This window comes from Phragmites australis, chromosome 5, assembly GCF_958298935.1.
Source record: "Phragmites australis chromosome 5, lpPhrAust1.1, whole genome shotgun sequence".
In the NCBI taxonomy this organism is placed as follows: Eukaryota; Viridiplantae; Streptophyta; class Magnoliopsida; order Poales; family Poaceae; genus Phragmites; species Phragmites australis.
Window position 1 is genome coordinate 34,751,647 of NC_084925.1, and position 17,915 is coordinate 34,769,561.

At 41.3% G+C, this 17,915-nt stretch overlaps 1 protein-coding gene across 1 annotated transcript; it reads left to right on the top strand.

Moving 5' to 3' along the window:
• The first annotated feature begins 2,973 nt into the window (after positions 1-2,973).
• On the top strand, positions 2,974-7,910 carry LOC133919396 (uncharacterized). The gene is made up of 7 exons (XM_062363773.1): positions 2,974-4,592; positions 5,881-5,971; positions 6,069-6,226; positions 6,313-6,364; positions 6,486-6,568; positions 6,668-6,761; positions 7,093-7,910. Exons 1-7 carry the CDS (start codon positions 3,255-3,257, stop codon positions 7,650-7,652), a joined length of 2,376 nt encoding a protein of 791 aa, XP_062219757.1. The 5' UTR covers positions 2,974-3,254; the 3' UTR covers positions 7,653-7,910.
• Positions 7,911-17,915: the final 10,005 nt, after the last annotated feature.

Consider the following 17,915-nt stretch of genomic DNA (forward strand, 5'->3'; position numbering starts at 1 on the left):
AAAACTCATGTGTACACAAGAAAAATACTACTCCCTGCAGTAAAAAAATGGTCCTGATACTATTTCACTATACATCTAACAACATATACAAATTTTTATGTACTAGTAAAAAATTTCTTTATCTGGTGTCAATGCACCACACAAGCTATATGTAGATTCACCTCTAAGCCTCACAACATTATCCTACATGCATGTGTGCAATTTGATGCATTATTAATTTTTGATTCAGCGATTCACATGGCTAACAAAAGCTGAGACGGCGCACTTTGTTGGTCCTGATGACATACTTGCTGACCACAGCTTAAATTAGTGAGCTTCATATTATACGCGGAGTGGATCTGCACCGTACCGTCGAAGAGAAGGAAGCAGAGGGAGCAATGACAGCAATGGTTACAAAAAAGAAGAAAAAACAACATGGCAGAAAAGAAGGGCGACTTGTTGCTGCTTGGTCTTTGTCTGTGTAGATACGTGCCAGGTGTATGTGTATGTACGCGCACCGTAGAAGCCAGATCTTTTACTAGTCCTGCTCCATATATTCTATCACCCCTTTATGCTCTTTTTTACTTGAGACATGTCAGATCTTGTGGCCGTCCCGTTGAGCTGCCGAAAGCGATCATATGATGCCCTCGACCCGCTTGCGGTTCACCCGGCCGATGGGTTACCTCGCTCACATAAGTACGGCATATAGATCCGGAATCCGGCCCTTGCTCACGATCTCTTGCTGGCAGATCTCATTCCGCGCGAACACGATGCATACGAGGTGATCGAGCGAGCCCCCGTCCGAAGGCTGCTAGCGAGGCAGGCGCCTTCGCGTCTTCGGAGATCGCCCAGCTGCCCACGCGAGCTCCGACAGGGAGCGTAATGGCCGGGGACCCCGTGGCCCGTGGGCGGTGGTCCATGCATCGATTCCGCCGATCCACCGATCGCCTACTGCTATGCTACTGGGATGTCCGGCCCTTCTACGAGCAGGTTTAAAGCGTCGTCCCCCGGCCGCGACACGCAGAGCTGCCGGTTTGTGCCTTGCTTACAGCCCAACCTACCTAGGGCACGTTCGTCGATCGACCCCGCAGGGAGGGACGGCGTACGCCGTCGTGGTCCAGCGTGCATGCGCGGGCTACGTGCGGCCGGGGACCTGGCGCCGCGGCGCAGGATCGCGCGGAGCCGCATGGGGGCTGGGGCTCTTCTTGGGTCTCGAGCCGGATCCGAAGCCGTCTGCGCCCGTTGCGGACATGCTGATGGGGTTCCCGATCGAAGGGGTGTTTTTCCTGCTGTGGTCCTGTATGTCTGCCGTGCATGTGGGCGTACGTATGATGCGTTGCTCTCTTTACGTGCCTGGGTGTAGCACGGCTAGCATCTCCTTGCTGGCTGCTGATCTAGATCTCATCTGCTCATCTTTTTTCTGGTTTTGCGGGCTGGGGACGAAATTTGTACGAGTGCATACCTAATTACTGCATGTTACAAGTCGGTGGTGGTGAGAGGTCAAGCTTCGTCCAAAATGCACAGGAGAGAAACAGATTGCGCGGTTAATCTTATCTTTTCCTGGGATTTTGGTTAGTCACAGGGCACAGAAGGTGCTTGAAATCTTCTCCATCAGGAACATTTTAGCGGCATTGTCAGGGTGGACACAGCCTAAAAAATGAGCGAGGACATATTGGTCTTTTGCAACTTCACGAAAAAAGACTAAATCCATTAAAATCCATTGAAAAACAAGAATTTGAGTAGGGACCTGTGCCCTCGCTCGTTCTATGTTAGGTCCACCCTAGCATCGTGGTATGGTTAGTGTTAGGGTTCAGTTGGACACGAAAATCCTTTGAAAGTAGTGTAGAGGTGAAGAGAGGAGATTACTTGTAGGCCACATGAAAAGAATTGGCTCCACTAGACATAGGACTTGATGTTGATGGATTGGATCTGAGGAGGAGGGGGATGGTGGTGATCTCTGCAATGAGTAGTGATAGAGAGATTAGCACCGAGGGGAGCTCATGTCGCATAGGAGGGGAGAAGAGGGTAGCGGGATTAGGTTAGGATAGCAGGAAGGCTAATACCCTGTAGATACTCGGGAGAAGATAGATGCAACACACATCGTATCGATCATGGAGTTGAATAAATATACACGTACATGAGACCGTAACTAACTAGGATGAAGTTGGCTACAAAGAGGGAGTAGGCCTAAAGAATTTGACATATACACATGTTCGCTGACAGGTAGTAGTAAAAAGTTGAAACCCAAATAATAGCATCCCACTGCTCGTGTCGTCACCAATCCTTAAACTTTCACTTGGACTGGATCAACCGATCATATGAGAATAATTTGACTACTCCATGTCATTGAATAACACCTCGATTCATGATTTTTCTTTGGACTTAGATTTTTTTATCCGATGAATCCTTAGTTATGCCATCCAAAGTAGGTTAAAAATAACTAGTATTAGCACAGTGTACTACTAATTGTGTTTGACACTGAATCAATCATAGCATAAAAAACGTACAAATATATTATCATCTCTGTATTTATACACGTTCCCTAAGAACATCCATGCTCAGAATCATAGCAAGAAGACATAATTTACTCTACCGATCCAATTGTTATCCCCTTAGAACAGAAATGACACGGGATAACGAGAAGCCATCACATTCCCTTTTTAACACCTCCCCAAAACCCCCCGAAAACTCCACCGCAAGAACCCGCAGCAACACGGCCCCGATTGAAACGCCGCCCTGCCCCCAAAATACCCAAACGGCACGAGTAGCGCGGAATGGAAGTTACCACGGTCGGTGTAATTCCCACTGACACCATGGCCCCAGGGACACCCAATTTTAACTTCGCATGGATGGTCCGGCGGCCGCTTCGGCTTTTTTTTTTTACCTCCACCAGTTACACCCGTACAGACAGTGAGCAGTAACAGCGCCGGCAAAGCCCGCCACCATTAGCGGGACAAGAGGCAATTACCGCGATAACAGATGACGGCGACGCGAGCGAGCACCAACCACCCTTAAGTAACACGCGCGGGGCGGGGCGGCGCTGGGCGAGGGAGCAACGGGGTCGCCAATAAGCTGTCGTCGCGCGCGGGCGTGGTGGTGGATCTCATCTACTTGCTGCTACGACTTCCCCATCCCTCCCTCGTATCCTCCTCGCCCAGACGCCCACACCTCCCTCCCTCCCCCTCCGTCGCATCGTCTTTGTCTCCCTCGAGCAATCCGCCGAACACAGCGCGCGCGCCTCGGTCTCCGCGACGGCGGCCAATGCCGGCGGCGCGATGAGCGTGGAGGAGGAAGTGGAGGAGCAGCAGGGGGAGGGGGAGCTGTTCTACGAGTGTCTCGACCGCATCCTCTCCTCCTCGGGCTCCTCCACCTCGGCCTCGGACGATGACGGCGCCGACCGCCCGCGCCGCCGCCGCCCCGGCTGCGATGCGCCGGCGGCCGACGCTGCGCTGGACCTGTGGACCTCACAGCCGGCGCCTGTCCAGGAGCGGCGGCGGCGGCTGCTCCAGCTGATGGGGCTTGCGGGGGACCCTTCCCTCGCCCGATTCGAGACGGGCCGATCAGCCTCCTACGACGCCGCGGGCCCGCCCCCGGCATCCCCCGTCGTGCGGTCCAGATCGGGCGGGGCAGCCGCGAGACCACCGCGAGGGGTCGGCCGTCTGCGGTCGACGTCGTCCGATGCGTTGGAGGCCGCGCTGGAGGCGGTAGAGGAGGACCCCAGGTGCTTGATCAGGAACCTCGACAACGGCAGCGAGTTCGTGGTCAGGGAGGAGTTCTGCCTCCACGAGGTCGGCACGGGGCGGCAGCTCAACGTGGAGGAGTTCGAGCTCTTCATCGGCCGCTCCCCCATCGTCCAGGAGCTCATGCGCCGCCAGAATTACACCAACCCCAACTCCACCTCCACCTCCAATTCCCAGAGTGGCGCCTCCACGCCCATCGAGAGGTCTAGCTCCGGCTCCAGCAATGGCGGGGCGCGCTCCAAGCGACGCAGCAGCTGGCTCCGCAGCATCCGCAGCTACGCTGGCTCCATGGTCACCCACTCCCGTGACCGCCGCAGCAGCGACGAGAAGGACACGTCCTCAGAGAAAGGCGGGCACCACTCCAGCTCTGCAACGGATGACAGCCAGGATAGTGTTCCACGCCATGGCCCGAGCCGTGTCAAGGTGGGGCAGTACGGGAAGTCACATAAGGAGTTCAGTGGCCTGTTTATGACACAGGAGATAGAGGCGCACAATGGTTCCATCTGGAGCATCAAGTTTAGTCCTGATGGGCGTTACCTTGCAAGCGCTGGGGAGGATTGCGTGATCCATGTTTGGGAGGTGTTGGAGTTCAAGAGGGCGGGGAAGGAGAGTGAGGTGGAGGAGATTGGGGTATGCAATCCGTTTGTTGCCATGGTGTGCAATGAGTCATCTGAGCCGACGCTGTCACCAGCTGCTACAGTTGGGAGCCATTGGGAGAAGAAGCTGCGGGCAAAGGTGCTGTGCAGCGGGGGATCAGTGAGTTCAGACATGTTGATGGTGCCCGAGTATGTGTTTGCACTGTCCGACAAGCCTGTGATAACCTTCGCAGGGCATACGGAGGACGTGCTTGACCTCTGCTGGTCCAAATCTCAGGTAATGCGCACATTGCTTTCTAGTTTCTCTTCAATTCTATTGTGTAAATATTAACTTTGAGTATCATCTCAAAGTAGAGACTGCTGGATTGTAGAGCGACTGTAGAAATTAGGATATTACTATAGTCAAAGAAATTAGATCTCAACTTAACTTGTGCTATTAAAATGCAAAAGCTATGCTTACTGTTGTCACATTAGAAACATCAAGTACCAGCTAACCTTATTTACTGTTGTTGGGCTTGTGAGTCAACAATTTGAAGACTACATAACTTGGCATCCAGATCTGGCATAGTGCAACTGGTACACTAACTGACTAGATATTAGAATTTGACAGTTGCACATTTAGGCACTTCGATTTTGAAACAAATAAGTCCGCCTTTACTACTCACAAGTGTCCCCCAGCTTTTGCCAAGTGCACATTCCCCTGAAATTCTGTTAGGAGAAAGAACATGTTATGGCACCTGTTCTCTATCTGTAACTAACATGCTTGTAGATTGCCATTTTATGGTTGTTTTAGTTTCCTTCTTCTCAATGCATCTAGAAAGTTTAGCATGTAAAATATTAACATGTTGGCAAACTTATTATGTGGATGATATTGTTGTCTGTTGTCAAAATATAGACATTTGAATGTCAGTTGATCAGTTCCATTATACTAAACTGCAAGTTAAAAGTGTTTCATTTCCCCCCTGCCCTTTAGCTGTAAGGTTCCGATTTTTTTTAATGGACTTTTGTTTGTTTTTCTGCATCAGATCAAAGGAGATATTAAGCTTTTCAAGAGAGTTGTAGTTCAATTAACACATTGAGTTAAATTTTGGCATTAACTTGTAGGTTTGGCTCTGGTACACCTCTTTTAGAAGAGTTCGTGAATCTTGAAGCAAACACTAGTATTGCTTAGGAGTGACTCAAAATCATGAATCAGCTATTATTTATCTGTAAGTTGAGACGAGACGAGTCTTGTTCTAAATAGATGACAAAGACGTGATTATTGTGCATGATGCTAAAAATGGGGCATAAAAGTGCAAAAAGTATTCCACCAGAATATTTATATAAGCATTAGTGTTCATAATTAGTGAAGCTATTGTGTAACCAAATACACTGACAGTATGTGCCGACACCGAATACGCCAATCTGTTGATAAAGATATATCCATATCTACTAACATGTTTTCTCGATTGAATTTAAACGATCCAAGTGATGATTCTGGAAATAGGCAGCATAATTTGTTATGAATTATTTTTTTGTTTCCAGCTATTCCATCATCCCTTAGCTCCAATTTTCGATTCCTGTAGTACTTGCTTTCATCATCAATGGATAAAACAGTACGGTTATGGCACATGTCAAGCACTTATTGTTTGAAAACCTTCTCCCACAGTGACTATGGTAAGAACATCACTTCAGAATCTCTCTCCCTCCCTCTCTCTCTCATCATTGTAATAGCTCTGTCCTTAAATATCTCATATCAAAATTTTTTATTCAGTGACTTGCATCCAGTTCAATCCTGTTGATGATAGATACTTCATTAGTGGTTCCCTGGATGAAAAGGTTCGTATCTGGAGTATTCCAAAGCGCCAAATCGTTGATTGGGTCGATCTACATGAAATGGTTACTGCTGCCTGCTTTACCCCTGATGGAAAGGTTTGAGTTTGATCTATTTCCTAGTTTTTAATTGGTCAATAGACGCTACTAGTTTGTTGCATTTTCATCCTAACACCTTTTCTCAGGGTGCACTGATTGGCTCCCACAAGGGCAGTTGCCATCTGTATGATACATCGGGTACTCTCTCATATTGGCTTGCGTTTTAGTAGTGTTCTCCTCTCAACTCTGATACAAAGACCTTACTTCTTGTTTTGTGTCTTACAAACCTAACCTTATATTTTCTCTTTCTTCTAATTAGATGATATGCTTTGCTACAAAAAACAAATTGATCTGCAAAATAAGAAAAGGAGATCCAGCCAGAAGAAAATCACAGGGTTTCAGGTGCTTATTTTGAAGAGAGATTTTTATTTCATGTGAATCATACTGCACATGAGTTGAGATAATTTCCTGTTTTAAACTGAATAATGGTTTCTCAAATAGTTTGTCCCAGGGAGTCCTTCAAAGGTCATTATCACATCTGCTGATTCACGAATCCGAGTTCTTGATGATTTTGAACTAGTTCACCGGTTTAAAGGTAAGAATTTTATATTTAATGCATGTCCACTCTGGTTCAGATCACGCTGCAATCATTATTGACTGACTACTGAAGATCAGTTGTATCTGCCTTGTTCGGCCTTTGAAGAGCAGTGCTTGAACATGTCAGATTGCACTCTCCTGCTATGATTGGCTCTATTGTTCAATTAAAATAGCTCCTCCCTATTGATGGGTCTTAATTTCTACATAATTTGGTTTCCTGTGCATGTCACTCGCTGTCTGTTATTGAGAAAAGGAACCCATGCTCAATTTGTCTTCTATTGCTCCGGTTGGTTCCAGTTACAGAGTGCTTATGTTTTTCCATATTTCAGGGTTCCGAAACACCAGCAGCCAAATCTCAGCTTGTTTAGCTGGAAATGGGAGGTATATTATCTCGGCAAGTGAGGATTCCCATGTATATATCTGGAGAAATAACGATGATTCCGAACCAAGTAGTAAGAAGGGCATCGTTTCTGTCACAAATACCCATGAAAACTTCCACTGCGAGAGTGTGACAGTTGCTGTCACCTGGCCTTTTACCAGCACCACAATGACTTCTAGAATGAACTCCACGAATCAAGAGCTGGATCGTGGGTCTGAAAATGACCATGTACAGCAATCCAAACCTGCTAAAGCACAGGAAATGCCAGATGTTCAGCACCAGAGCAACATCACAAGTAACAATTCAAATCATAATGCTGATAGGACATCTGCGACTTGGCCCGAAGAGCTCATGACACTAGCAAAACAGAACCACGGGTCTAATGTCTGCCTTCCCAACGAGGGAGATCAAGCTCCGAGTCGGTCAGCATGGGGCTTAGTAATTGTCACAGCAGGCCGTGGAGGTCAAATCAGAACGTTTCAAAACTTTGGTTTTCCTGTCAGAGTATAGCATCAATCTGAATGCATGTGATTGCCATTGCCATGCAGGATTGTAGTTTGTGTATAGATAGGAGATAGTGGGTGAGTTGCACAGTATTCAGGGATTGGATTTGATTGCTCCTTGTGCGCCTGCTAGAAGTCGGAATCTTCAACTAACATACACTATCAGTACTCAGGAACTTGGTATGCCAAATTCATTTACCCTAAATTGTACATGAAAGGGAAAACCCCTACAAAGAGCAATGCCATCAGCTGGTTGGAGACCTTTCATCCGTCAGCTTCAACCTTGTTCCACTGCCCCCCTTCGTCTTTCCCCCTTTATTCCATTCTACTACACGTGTACGAAATGTCAGCACGAAAAAAAGGGAAAAGCATGGTGTGGTGAATTTGTCATTCCGTCTTCGTGTCGCATGTGGATTTAGGAAGAGGTGAATAATTTTTTACCTTGAGCTTTTAAACCATTCTAGCGGATGCAGTTTTGTGCATCTAATTAATCGATAGTCTTACCGTACTTTCGCATTCATTTCTATCAGGTCCGCTTTGTTTTGTGCTTGTGAACATAACACAATTTAAAGCTTGGATCTGCGGATATGTAAATTCAGTTATTGGATTTCATTTTTGAAGGAAGCTAGCAAAAAATATGGTAAAAATGCCAGTTGCAATTTCAAAATATGTACTATGCTCGACCGGTTCAGTGCAAGTTCAAAATATGTACTATGCTCGACCGGTTCAGTGCAAGTTCAAAATATGTACTATGCTGGACCAAATTATGCTTTATGCATTCACTCTTCCTTGATGTCACTCCCTCTAGCCACAGGAGACAATCTCAGGTGCTCCGGTGCTCCAAAGCCACAAAACACCACTCAAAAAGTCATGTAATTCTAAAAAAATTTGGTGACATAGTATTAAGGGCTTACATATTTCAGAACAATATCAGGAGTACATAGTAACTATGTTCTGTTGTCGTAGATGATAGTTGGTGATGTTTGAGGACGGGACCACGACGTTAACTTTCGTATCGTGCAACGGTGTGTAGCTCACGAAATTTATACTAATCTATACTAATGTAAAAACCACAAGTTACTTTCTTTTCTACGTCCACCCATTTAATGTATATAGGTTAATTTGCATCATCTGATTTATTTTATCTAATAGTCTAAGATCGATTCGGATGTCCTTCCCCTCCCCACCTAGGTCCCTCTGCCTGATTTATGGAGATAATTAATTATCCCTCTTTATGTAGCTTAATTAATTCTCTTTCAACATCTCTATGTAAGAAAATAATTAATTTAAAATCTAGCCGCACAATTTGTGCTAGCAATTTTGCTAGTTGAATTTAAAGTTTTCTCTATAGCTTGTCACACAAATTGCTTATAAAGAATAAGGAGTCTCTCAGGCATATTCCTCGGACTTTGCTTCTCGTGTTTAAAGCTTTCCAAAAATTCCCTCTCTATATATAAATAGAGGTTATATATTAAAAAACTTCTATTTATATATATATAACATCTATTTAATTTTCTGCATGTTAAATAAGTATTCAACGCACCATTCTCTCCGTAATTAGGAAAAACCAGAAGTTTACTCCTGCAACAAAAAAAATCAACAAGCCATCCACTCCGTAACTAGGAAAATCTGTAAGTTTACTCTCGCAACAGGAAAAAGCTGTAATTTTACTCTGCAAAAAAAGTAATTTTTAATGCGCGACCAAAAAATCCACCCCGCTAGCCTTTAAATAGAAATTGTTTCTTACTCTCCCCTCTAATCCCCATAAACTGCAAAGATCTCCAAATCCGAATTTTTAGCAATACTTATAGCACTGATGTTATAAAAAAAGTGGAACACTCTCTAAATTAACTCCATAATTTTTAAATATAGCAACTATCCAAAAAATTTATGAACAACAACTAGCAGCAGCTACATATTCAAATTCAACAATAGATTGTGCAATAGAGTACTATTTTCTAGATGACCATGCAACAAAAGAATTACCTAAGAAATGATATGTACCTAGTGTACTTTTCCTATCAATTCTATAACATCTAAAATCACCATTAAAAAAAACTCTTAAGCTAATACAAGAAGAAGCAGAAAGTTATATATCAAAGTCTTGGGTGCCATGAAGATACCTGAGAATCTGTTTGATAGTTTGTCGATGTGAAGCACGTGGGGAAGCTGAAAATCGTCATAGCATGTCTTGTGTATACTTACTTTGATGAACAAAATTATTGTTTTTGATTTATTTGACTTGAAGACCTAAAAAATATGTTAGTTCACCCATCATAATCTCAAATTACCTGTTCATCATTTTTGAAAACTAGGACACCAAAGCATGAGAAGAACAATCAAAGATGATATCATCTACATAAATATGAACAAATTATTTATCATTATCATGCTTGAGCACAAACAACGTTTTGTCCACTTTTCCCATTACAAAATTCTTTTCAAGCAAGAAAGTTTTAAACTTATCATACCATGTTTTAGGAGCTTGTTTTAAACCATACAAAACTTTAGACAACTTGTATATATGATTTGAATATTTAGGATTTTTAAAAATCAGGTGGTTGCTTAACATAAATCTCTTCATTAATGTAGTCATTCAGAAAAGTATTTTTGACATCCATTAGGTATAATCTAAAACCTTTTGATGCAGCAAACGCTAAAAGAACTATAATGGCTTCTAGTCTAGCAATAGGAGCAAATGTTTTCTCATAATGTAGCCCTTCTACCAGTGTAAAATCCTGAGCTACAAGTCTAACTTTGTTTCTAACAACAACATCATCCTCACTTTGTTTATTTTTTTAAAACTCATCTAATACCGATAAGTGTATGACCTGGAGGAGGCATGACTAGCTTTGATACTTTGTTGTGTTCAAAATTTTGAAGTATCTCATGCATGATATTAATCCAAGTTTCGTCAGTTAATGCATGTGAAACATCTTTGGATTCAAAAGAAGCAACAAAAGTTAAATGAGCATAAGAATTATAATTAATAAACCTGGACCGTGAACTCATTCATGCAAATCTCCAATCATCTGATTAGGTGGATGACTCCTCTGAAGGTGAAAGCGAGCATTGACTTTAGAAACAATCTCTTCTTCTCGTTCAACATGTATAGATACTGTAGTAGCTTGAGGATGTTCAACTATAGCCGAAGTAGTTGAATGTATCAAATGATCTTCAACTAATTATGTCAAAGAAATTAACATCTCATCCTCCTCCTCCTCATCATCCACAAATAAGCTCTCAGACTCCCCCTGAACATGTTTACCTATACCTGTATCATTTGGTCTAGTTCTAAGACTAGTCGCATCGAAAGTAACCTCACATGTTTCAATAATTTTATTAGTCTCTAAAATAAGCACATGATAGCCACGAGCATGAGCAGGATATTCAAGAAAAACTCCATCAATTAATTTGGACTCAAACTTATCCAAAATTCCAGATTTCAGCACAAAACACTTACAGCCAAAAAAAATCTAAAGTGAGATACACCAGGCCTATGTCCAAACCACAGCTTATTTGAAGTTTTACCCAATTTAGATCTCAAGAAAACACAGTTTGAAACATAACAAGCAGTAGATATAGCTTTAGTCCAAAATTTTCTATGTGTAGAAAATTCATCTAATATAGTTCTAGCCATCTCAATAAAAATTCTATTCTTTCTTTCAACTATACTATTTTGTTGAGGTACTCTATGTGATTAAAATTGAAGGTTCAATTCTTTTTTGGCACAAAAGTGGTTAAAAGAAGAATTTTTAAATTAAGCTACATTACCACTTATAATAGCTCTAAGTGAACCTAGAAGATCAACAGATAATTTAAGAAATAGATTTCTAAAATGATCAAAAGCTTCATCTTTAAATGCCATAAAGAAAACTCAAGAGTACCTAGAGAAATCATCAACAATAACAAGTACATATCATTTACCTATAAAAGATTATACTCTAGAAGGACCAAAAATATCAAGGTGCAAAGGTTGACTAGGTGTATTTGTCATAACCATGGTAATATGTGGATGTGAATCTGAATGCATTTTACCATATCTACAAGCAGAGCAAACTAACTCGCTATCGCTCTTAAGCTTAGGTATGACACGAATAAGATCTAAACCACTAACTCTAGTGAGATGATCTAGACCAATATGACCAAGTCTATGATACCAACAGAATAGATCTTTAAAATCATTTACAACAAGACATCTAACCTTAGAAGAATACGATGCATCAAAATCAATCTTAAAAACTCTTCCAAAACGTGAGATACTAAAAACAAAATCACCTGAAGCATCTAATACTTTGCATTTATTTTTCTTAAAACACACCTTAAGGTCTTCATCAATCATTTGTGAGACAGAAAGTAAGTTAAATTTTAAGTTCTCGACTAGAGTAACATCCTTAAACATAAACTTGTTATTTACCTGTACTGTATCTTTTACCACAACAGAAGTAGAAAAAACATCTCCAAATGTAACACTCTCAGTATTGAGTCACTCGACTAGAAGTGTGAGTAGAAAAAATACGAGTAACCCGAATAAACTCAACTCAAGAAGCTCGAGTAGACTCAACTCGAGAAGCACTAGCCGCTCGAGTAGTCTCAACTCGAGAAGCCCAAGTAGGCTCTTGACTAGTTACACGAGCAGCAAAATGTGCACTCGAGGCATAAAGTGAGGTGCCACAACCTTACAAGGGATAACACATGCCTTTTGGAAATTAGACCTATGCTTAAACTTTTCTTTCCTTTATTGTTTAGCTAGTCTAAAACAAAACTCTACTGCATGTCCATGTCTACCACAATAAATGCAAGTGTACTTAACCCGATGTGTAGATTTAGAAGAAGAAATTACATTTGCATTCATTGTAGAAGATAAAAATTCAGCAAACTTAAAAACAATCTTTTTAGGTTCAGATTCAGCAAGTGTTTCAAATTTACCACTACCAAGAGCTCTAACAACAATATATGCATATCTTAGAACGAGCATAGGGATCAAAACCTAAACCTTGTTACATGTGCTTGACTTAGATGAATCTAAAATCATATTCAATTTTTTTTACCTTAGAAAAATATTCTAAAGTTTCTTTCAAGTAATCAACATGTTTAGAAAGAGTTGGAGACTTATTACAAGTAATATTCATGAGTTTCTTTTGTTACAACAATTAAAGCATGAAAGAACCTCATGAGTAATCATATCATTAGCTATCTGAGAAACTCTAGCATTAGCATCATACAACTTCAATTCTTGAATTGAGCAATTAGAACAGGAAGTTAAATCAAGCAAATCAGACGTTGAACAACTAGCATTTTTAACTTATCTGCAATTTAACATAACAAGTTTCCCATTCTCTCAATTTCTTCTCTTAGTTTCTCAAAAGTAGAAGCATGAACATCTTAAAAGAAGTGAGCTCAGTATAAATTAAGTCACATGACTTGCAAGCATCATCATTAGAAATTAAAATCTTAAGTCTTGCAATTTCAGAATTCAGTGATTCAATTAAAACATCATGTTTTTGAATTTTTTTTGTTACGTTTCTCTAAGAGTGTAGACGAAAAACAACATTAGATAGATCATTATAAGTAGGTAATACCTCGTTACCATCGTTGTCAAGTTCATCCTCGATGCGACTTTCTTTGTTGCTTGCTATGAGACATAACTCAGTCAAATCACGCAATATCTTGCTCTTGGATGTTGTGTCATCCTCTCTACTCTCCGAATCAACATCACTCAAGTTGACTTGTTCGAGCGTCGAAAGAATTCGATGCATAACTTTACGGTTGAGAAAGCTCTTCTTCTTTTTGTCATTAAATGAGCACTTCTTTTTCTCCTTCTCCTCTTTTAATATCTTTTCTGCAAGTTTAGGACAATTGAAACGAATATAGTTGAGATCACCGCATTCATAGCATCTTTGAGGACCTAAATTTCCTCTCCTCATACGCACATTCTGCAATGCTTTAAAGAAATAAGTAGAAAGTAGTGCTAAATCTTCTTTAAAAATTAACTTAAGCTGATCATCGATTAGTGAAGATATAGAAGATAATGAAAAGGTTGATGAGGAAGATTCAATATGAAACATGCTAGGTTGAGAGACCAAAGCAATTGATTTATTAACATTATTTCTAGCAAAGATATCTAGCTCATGAGTTTTTATTTAGAATAAAGAACATCTAATGTAAATGTACTCATGACAGTAGATTCTCCAATAGATACAATTTTCACCTCTTATACTGACATATCTAAAGCTCATAGTAATTAATGTGCATTCTCAGCATCAGTATATATAACATTGACGGCATAGAAATTGCTAAGAATTTTATTAAAGCGAGTAAAGAAATCATCAAGAGACTCACAAAGTTTCATCTCAAATTTAATGTATTTTTTCTTATATAAATCTTGATGTACCTCTTAAGGACTGAAAATCTTCGCATCTCAGAACCCAAGCTTCGCATTTCAAAACTGAAAATCAACTCCATAGAAAAAATAAAGTTTGGTGGAATACCTATATAAAGCCATATTTCTAATTACCGATTAAGATCATTTAGAAAGAATTAAGGTGCTGATATCAATTATAAAATCAATTACATTATAATAAGGCAATCCGAGGGGGGGGGTGAATGATTACAGAAACCAAGTTCAAAGATTAACTCATCTAAATTGAAAATTGATTTAAACTCGGTATTTCACTCAAAACAGATTTTACATGCTTTAGCAAAAATAATGTAGAGAAAGATCAGTTGTTTTGTTTATCCTCAAATTTGGACAGATGAAATTGGATTCAAATATGAAACTAACCCAATAATAATCAAGTCAATCGGACATGTGGATCAAGAATTATTCCTAGTCGAAGCAGTCTGTATCAACCAGAATTGGGTAGATCAAAACCTAGTCGAGTTGACCGAAAATCTACTCGAGATCAAACGAAATCGACTCGAAATTTTCATAGATCAAACACTAAATATTCTAGCGAGGTTTTGAATGGATTAAATCAAGATGAAACTTGATAGAAATATAAAATTAATCAAAAAACAAGACCAAGTACGTAGAATATAAAACAAAGAGAAAATCCTGAATTAGCAACTCATCAACTTACAAAACTTGATTTCCATTGCATAGATGAGTTTACAAGATACCTCTCCAAAGTATCCAATAAGGAATTCCACGAAACCCCAAAACAACCCTCTCCAAGATTTCTCTATTTTTCTCTCTGTTGTATTGTCTACCCAATACAATAGACCTCTCTATTTATAAGATAACCAACAGCACAAACGTGACCAAATTGAACTATAACTCCAAGTCGTATTCAACCTGATCTCTATCCTCCTCTAATCACAAGAGGACAAATAACTTTCGCTACCTAAACTAATTAGCCAACAATTCTCACGTAATCAAGCATGAAACATTTCTCATGCATACATGCATGTACGTAATCAACTCAAAGTCCGTCTCTGACACTAACTCTTGTCTCAAGTCCAACCACCACACACTCGCTCGTGCCTACTCTGACTCGAATAAAAATTTGTCTTCACGTCCTCTCACAATCAGATCACTTCCTGCGTCCATCGCAAAACCTTAGCTCGAACATACTGCATGACATCCTCGATCACCATAACCTCAGTTCTTCCTGAACCTAATCACCGAACCTCAGTTCCTCCTTGAACTTAGTTCGTCGATCTGTCATCTACTATATTCTTCTTCGAGCAACACCTGCACATGAATCGAACAACAAACGAGTACGAGCACAAATCTTTTCTGACTTGACTCAAGATCAGTTCACGTAATACTACACAAACTCCAAACAAAACCATCATGCTAACATAAGAATACCTAACTTCTAATAACGCATCAAACCATCTATACTATTCAAGCATATCCAAGCAATATCTTAGCAATTCATCAATATTATCCTAATGTCATTATGCTAAATCATGCTGCTTAGTTATTTTCATTATTCAAATCAATTTTTCATCACATGATCTCACATAGTTATACCTTTGCATTGAGCAATCCCATAAACTTAACGAACACATCATCCAAGCTCTGTCGCATCTCATAGCTCTTCAATGCTCGTCATTAACTCCTCTTCTCTTGACGACGGTCATTATCCTCGCTTCTATCTTGATCTTCACTCTATCTTCGGAAGCTTAATGAAGCTCTCTTGATAGCTTCCCACGCACAAAGTATATGAGACTTCACTCTTCGTGTTATCTTCATTTGGTTTATCACCAAGGTATGAACCGTAAGTATCAAACATATAAGTTGTCTACTAAGTTTATCTTAATCTTGCTCTTCTAACTTGGTATATTGAATATGTCAATTCAACTCATGTCTTCTTATGGACACTAACCTTAACTCACTCTTAAATACAAAGTATATAGGTTAGTCCATAAAACCTAATTAACAACTTTATATCTTAAATCACTTGATCTTCACAAGTAACTTGACATTCACTCTTATTATCAATTTTCATATGCTTCTCCTTTATCTCATGAGCATCACATAGAGCTCAATGACATAGATACATTTATTTGACCTCATGGTATTTCTCAACAAATCCATACTTTATCACGTATGTTATAGAACAATCTACTAACAATTCTTAACATAATTATTAGTTCATAAGTATTGTCATTAATTATTAAAACCACACTTAGGTCTAGATAAACCTTAGGGGGCCTCCGAGTACTTCCTGTCACAGAGGGAGCACGTGATCATTCCTGCCATATGGCCCATTGTGATTCTTAGCGATCATGACCTTCATCAGTCCTTGTGATGGATGTAGTATTTGCCATCGCGGTTTGATGTCGGGCGGTCTCTACCAAGAGGGCAGGATCTAAAAAATTGCATAGATTCATACAAGGACTCAACATGTTCTTTCATTTCATAATCTTTTAGTAAAAATTTCGAAAATAATATGCATGGAGAAAAAGACGGACGATCTCTCTCATTTTATCGAGACCAATTTGGAGGCAAAATTTTTAGTGCAAACAGGCAACTCAATGCAAACGTGCAAACTAGAGTTTTGGATCGTCAGATCGGGATCTGAAGGCTGTGATGCATGTGGTGGGGTCTCCTTCTTCCACCTCAGCTTTTTTCGCAAAAAAAGCTTGCGAGATTGTACCTTCTGGTCTCCTCGTCCCTTCGCCCAGACTCGATCTCACACACTGCGCCGGCGATTGATGTCCCTCCACGGCGGGTGTCCTCCTCTCTCCTTTGTACCAGCAATGACGGGTTTATGTCTTCGTCTCCCTCCTATGTACCAGTAGTGACAAGTCTCTGTCTTTGTCTTCCTCCTCTCGACTGTGTGTGCAGAAGAGCTTGGACACATGGCAATGGAGCTTTGTGCCCTGTCTAATTCCATCTAGGGCTGTTGCCACCATGCTACTCCCCTCCTACTATTGCCTAATGGGCTGTCATCCACACGTTGTCAAGATCCATGAAGGAATCAGCTCCTTATCTTCTCCGTTTGCTCTCTGCTCACTTTCTTCCTCCATTTTCCCCACTGAGCAGTAGCAACTTTCTCCCCTTCTAGCTGCAAACTCACCCAGATCCACCCAAAAGGAGACCCCTAGGAGCTCCACCTTTGACCCCCACCATCGGTTTGTCGATTCCTTGCCGGATTCGAGCTCCACGCCATCTTCTTCTCTAACTCCGGTCACCCTGTCGACCTTGCCGTTGATATTTCGGTTCGGGCCATCTCCGTCCAAGATAATGCACTGGTGAGCTCGCCTATGAACATTATGCTTGAGGTGAGTTCTCCTCGTCGGCGGCAAGCGGCGCCGTCCATTAGAACCCAATCAACGACGTTGGATCTAGTGTAGCGTCATGGTAGCCGCGGTGGTGACCGCGCCTAGCCACGCGGCGCTGAGGAAGACAAAACATAACTGGGGGATCGACGATGCGCAGAATTGGAAGACGTAGCGTGGAGGCTCGAAGGATGGAGAAGGATATTGAGTCCAGGCGAAGGAACGAGGAGACGGTAAGGGATAATCTCGCAAGGGTTTTTTTTTTTGAAAAAAGGCAAGTAAAAGAAGGAGATCCCACCACAGCTTTCAGATCTCAATCCGACTATCCAAAACGCTAATTTACACGTTTGCACTTAACGTGTCAGTTTGCATTAGAAACTTTGCACATAAGATGTGTAAAGGCCACCCACCCTGCTGACCACCACCGATAGCGCACCAGACGCGCCAGAACCAAGCGCTTCCGCCGAGCAGAAAAACAAGGCGCAAATCAAATCGGAAACGCAAAAATAAATCCGTAATAATTGCCTGGCGATAA

Coding starts and splice junctions, on each gene's coding strand:
- LOC133919396 (XM_062363773.1), top strand. CDS start 3,255: ATGAGCGTGGAGGAGGAAGTGGAGGAGCAGCAGGGGGAGGGGGAGCTG. Junction 4,593..5,880: donor TCTGCTGGTCCAAATCTCAG/GTAATGCGCACA, acceptor CGATTCCTGTAG/TACTTGCTTTCATCATCAAT. Junction 5,972..6,068: donor CTTCTCCCACAGTGACTATG/GTAAGAACATCA, acceptor TTTTTTATTCAG/TGACTTGCATCCAGTTCAAT.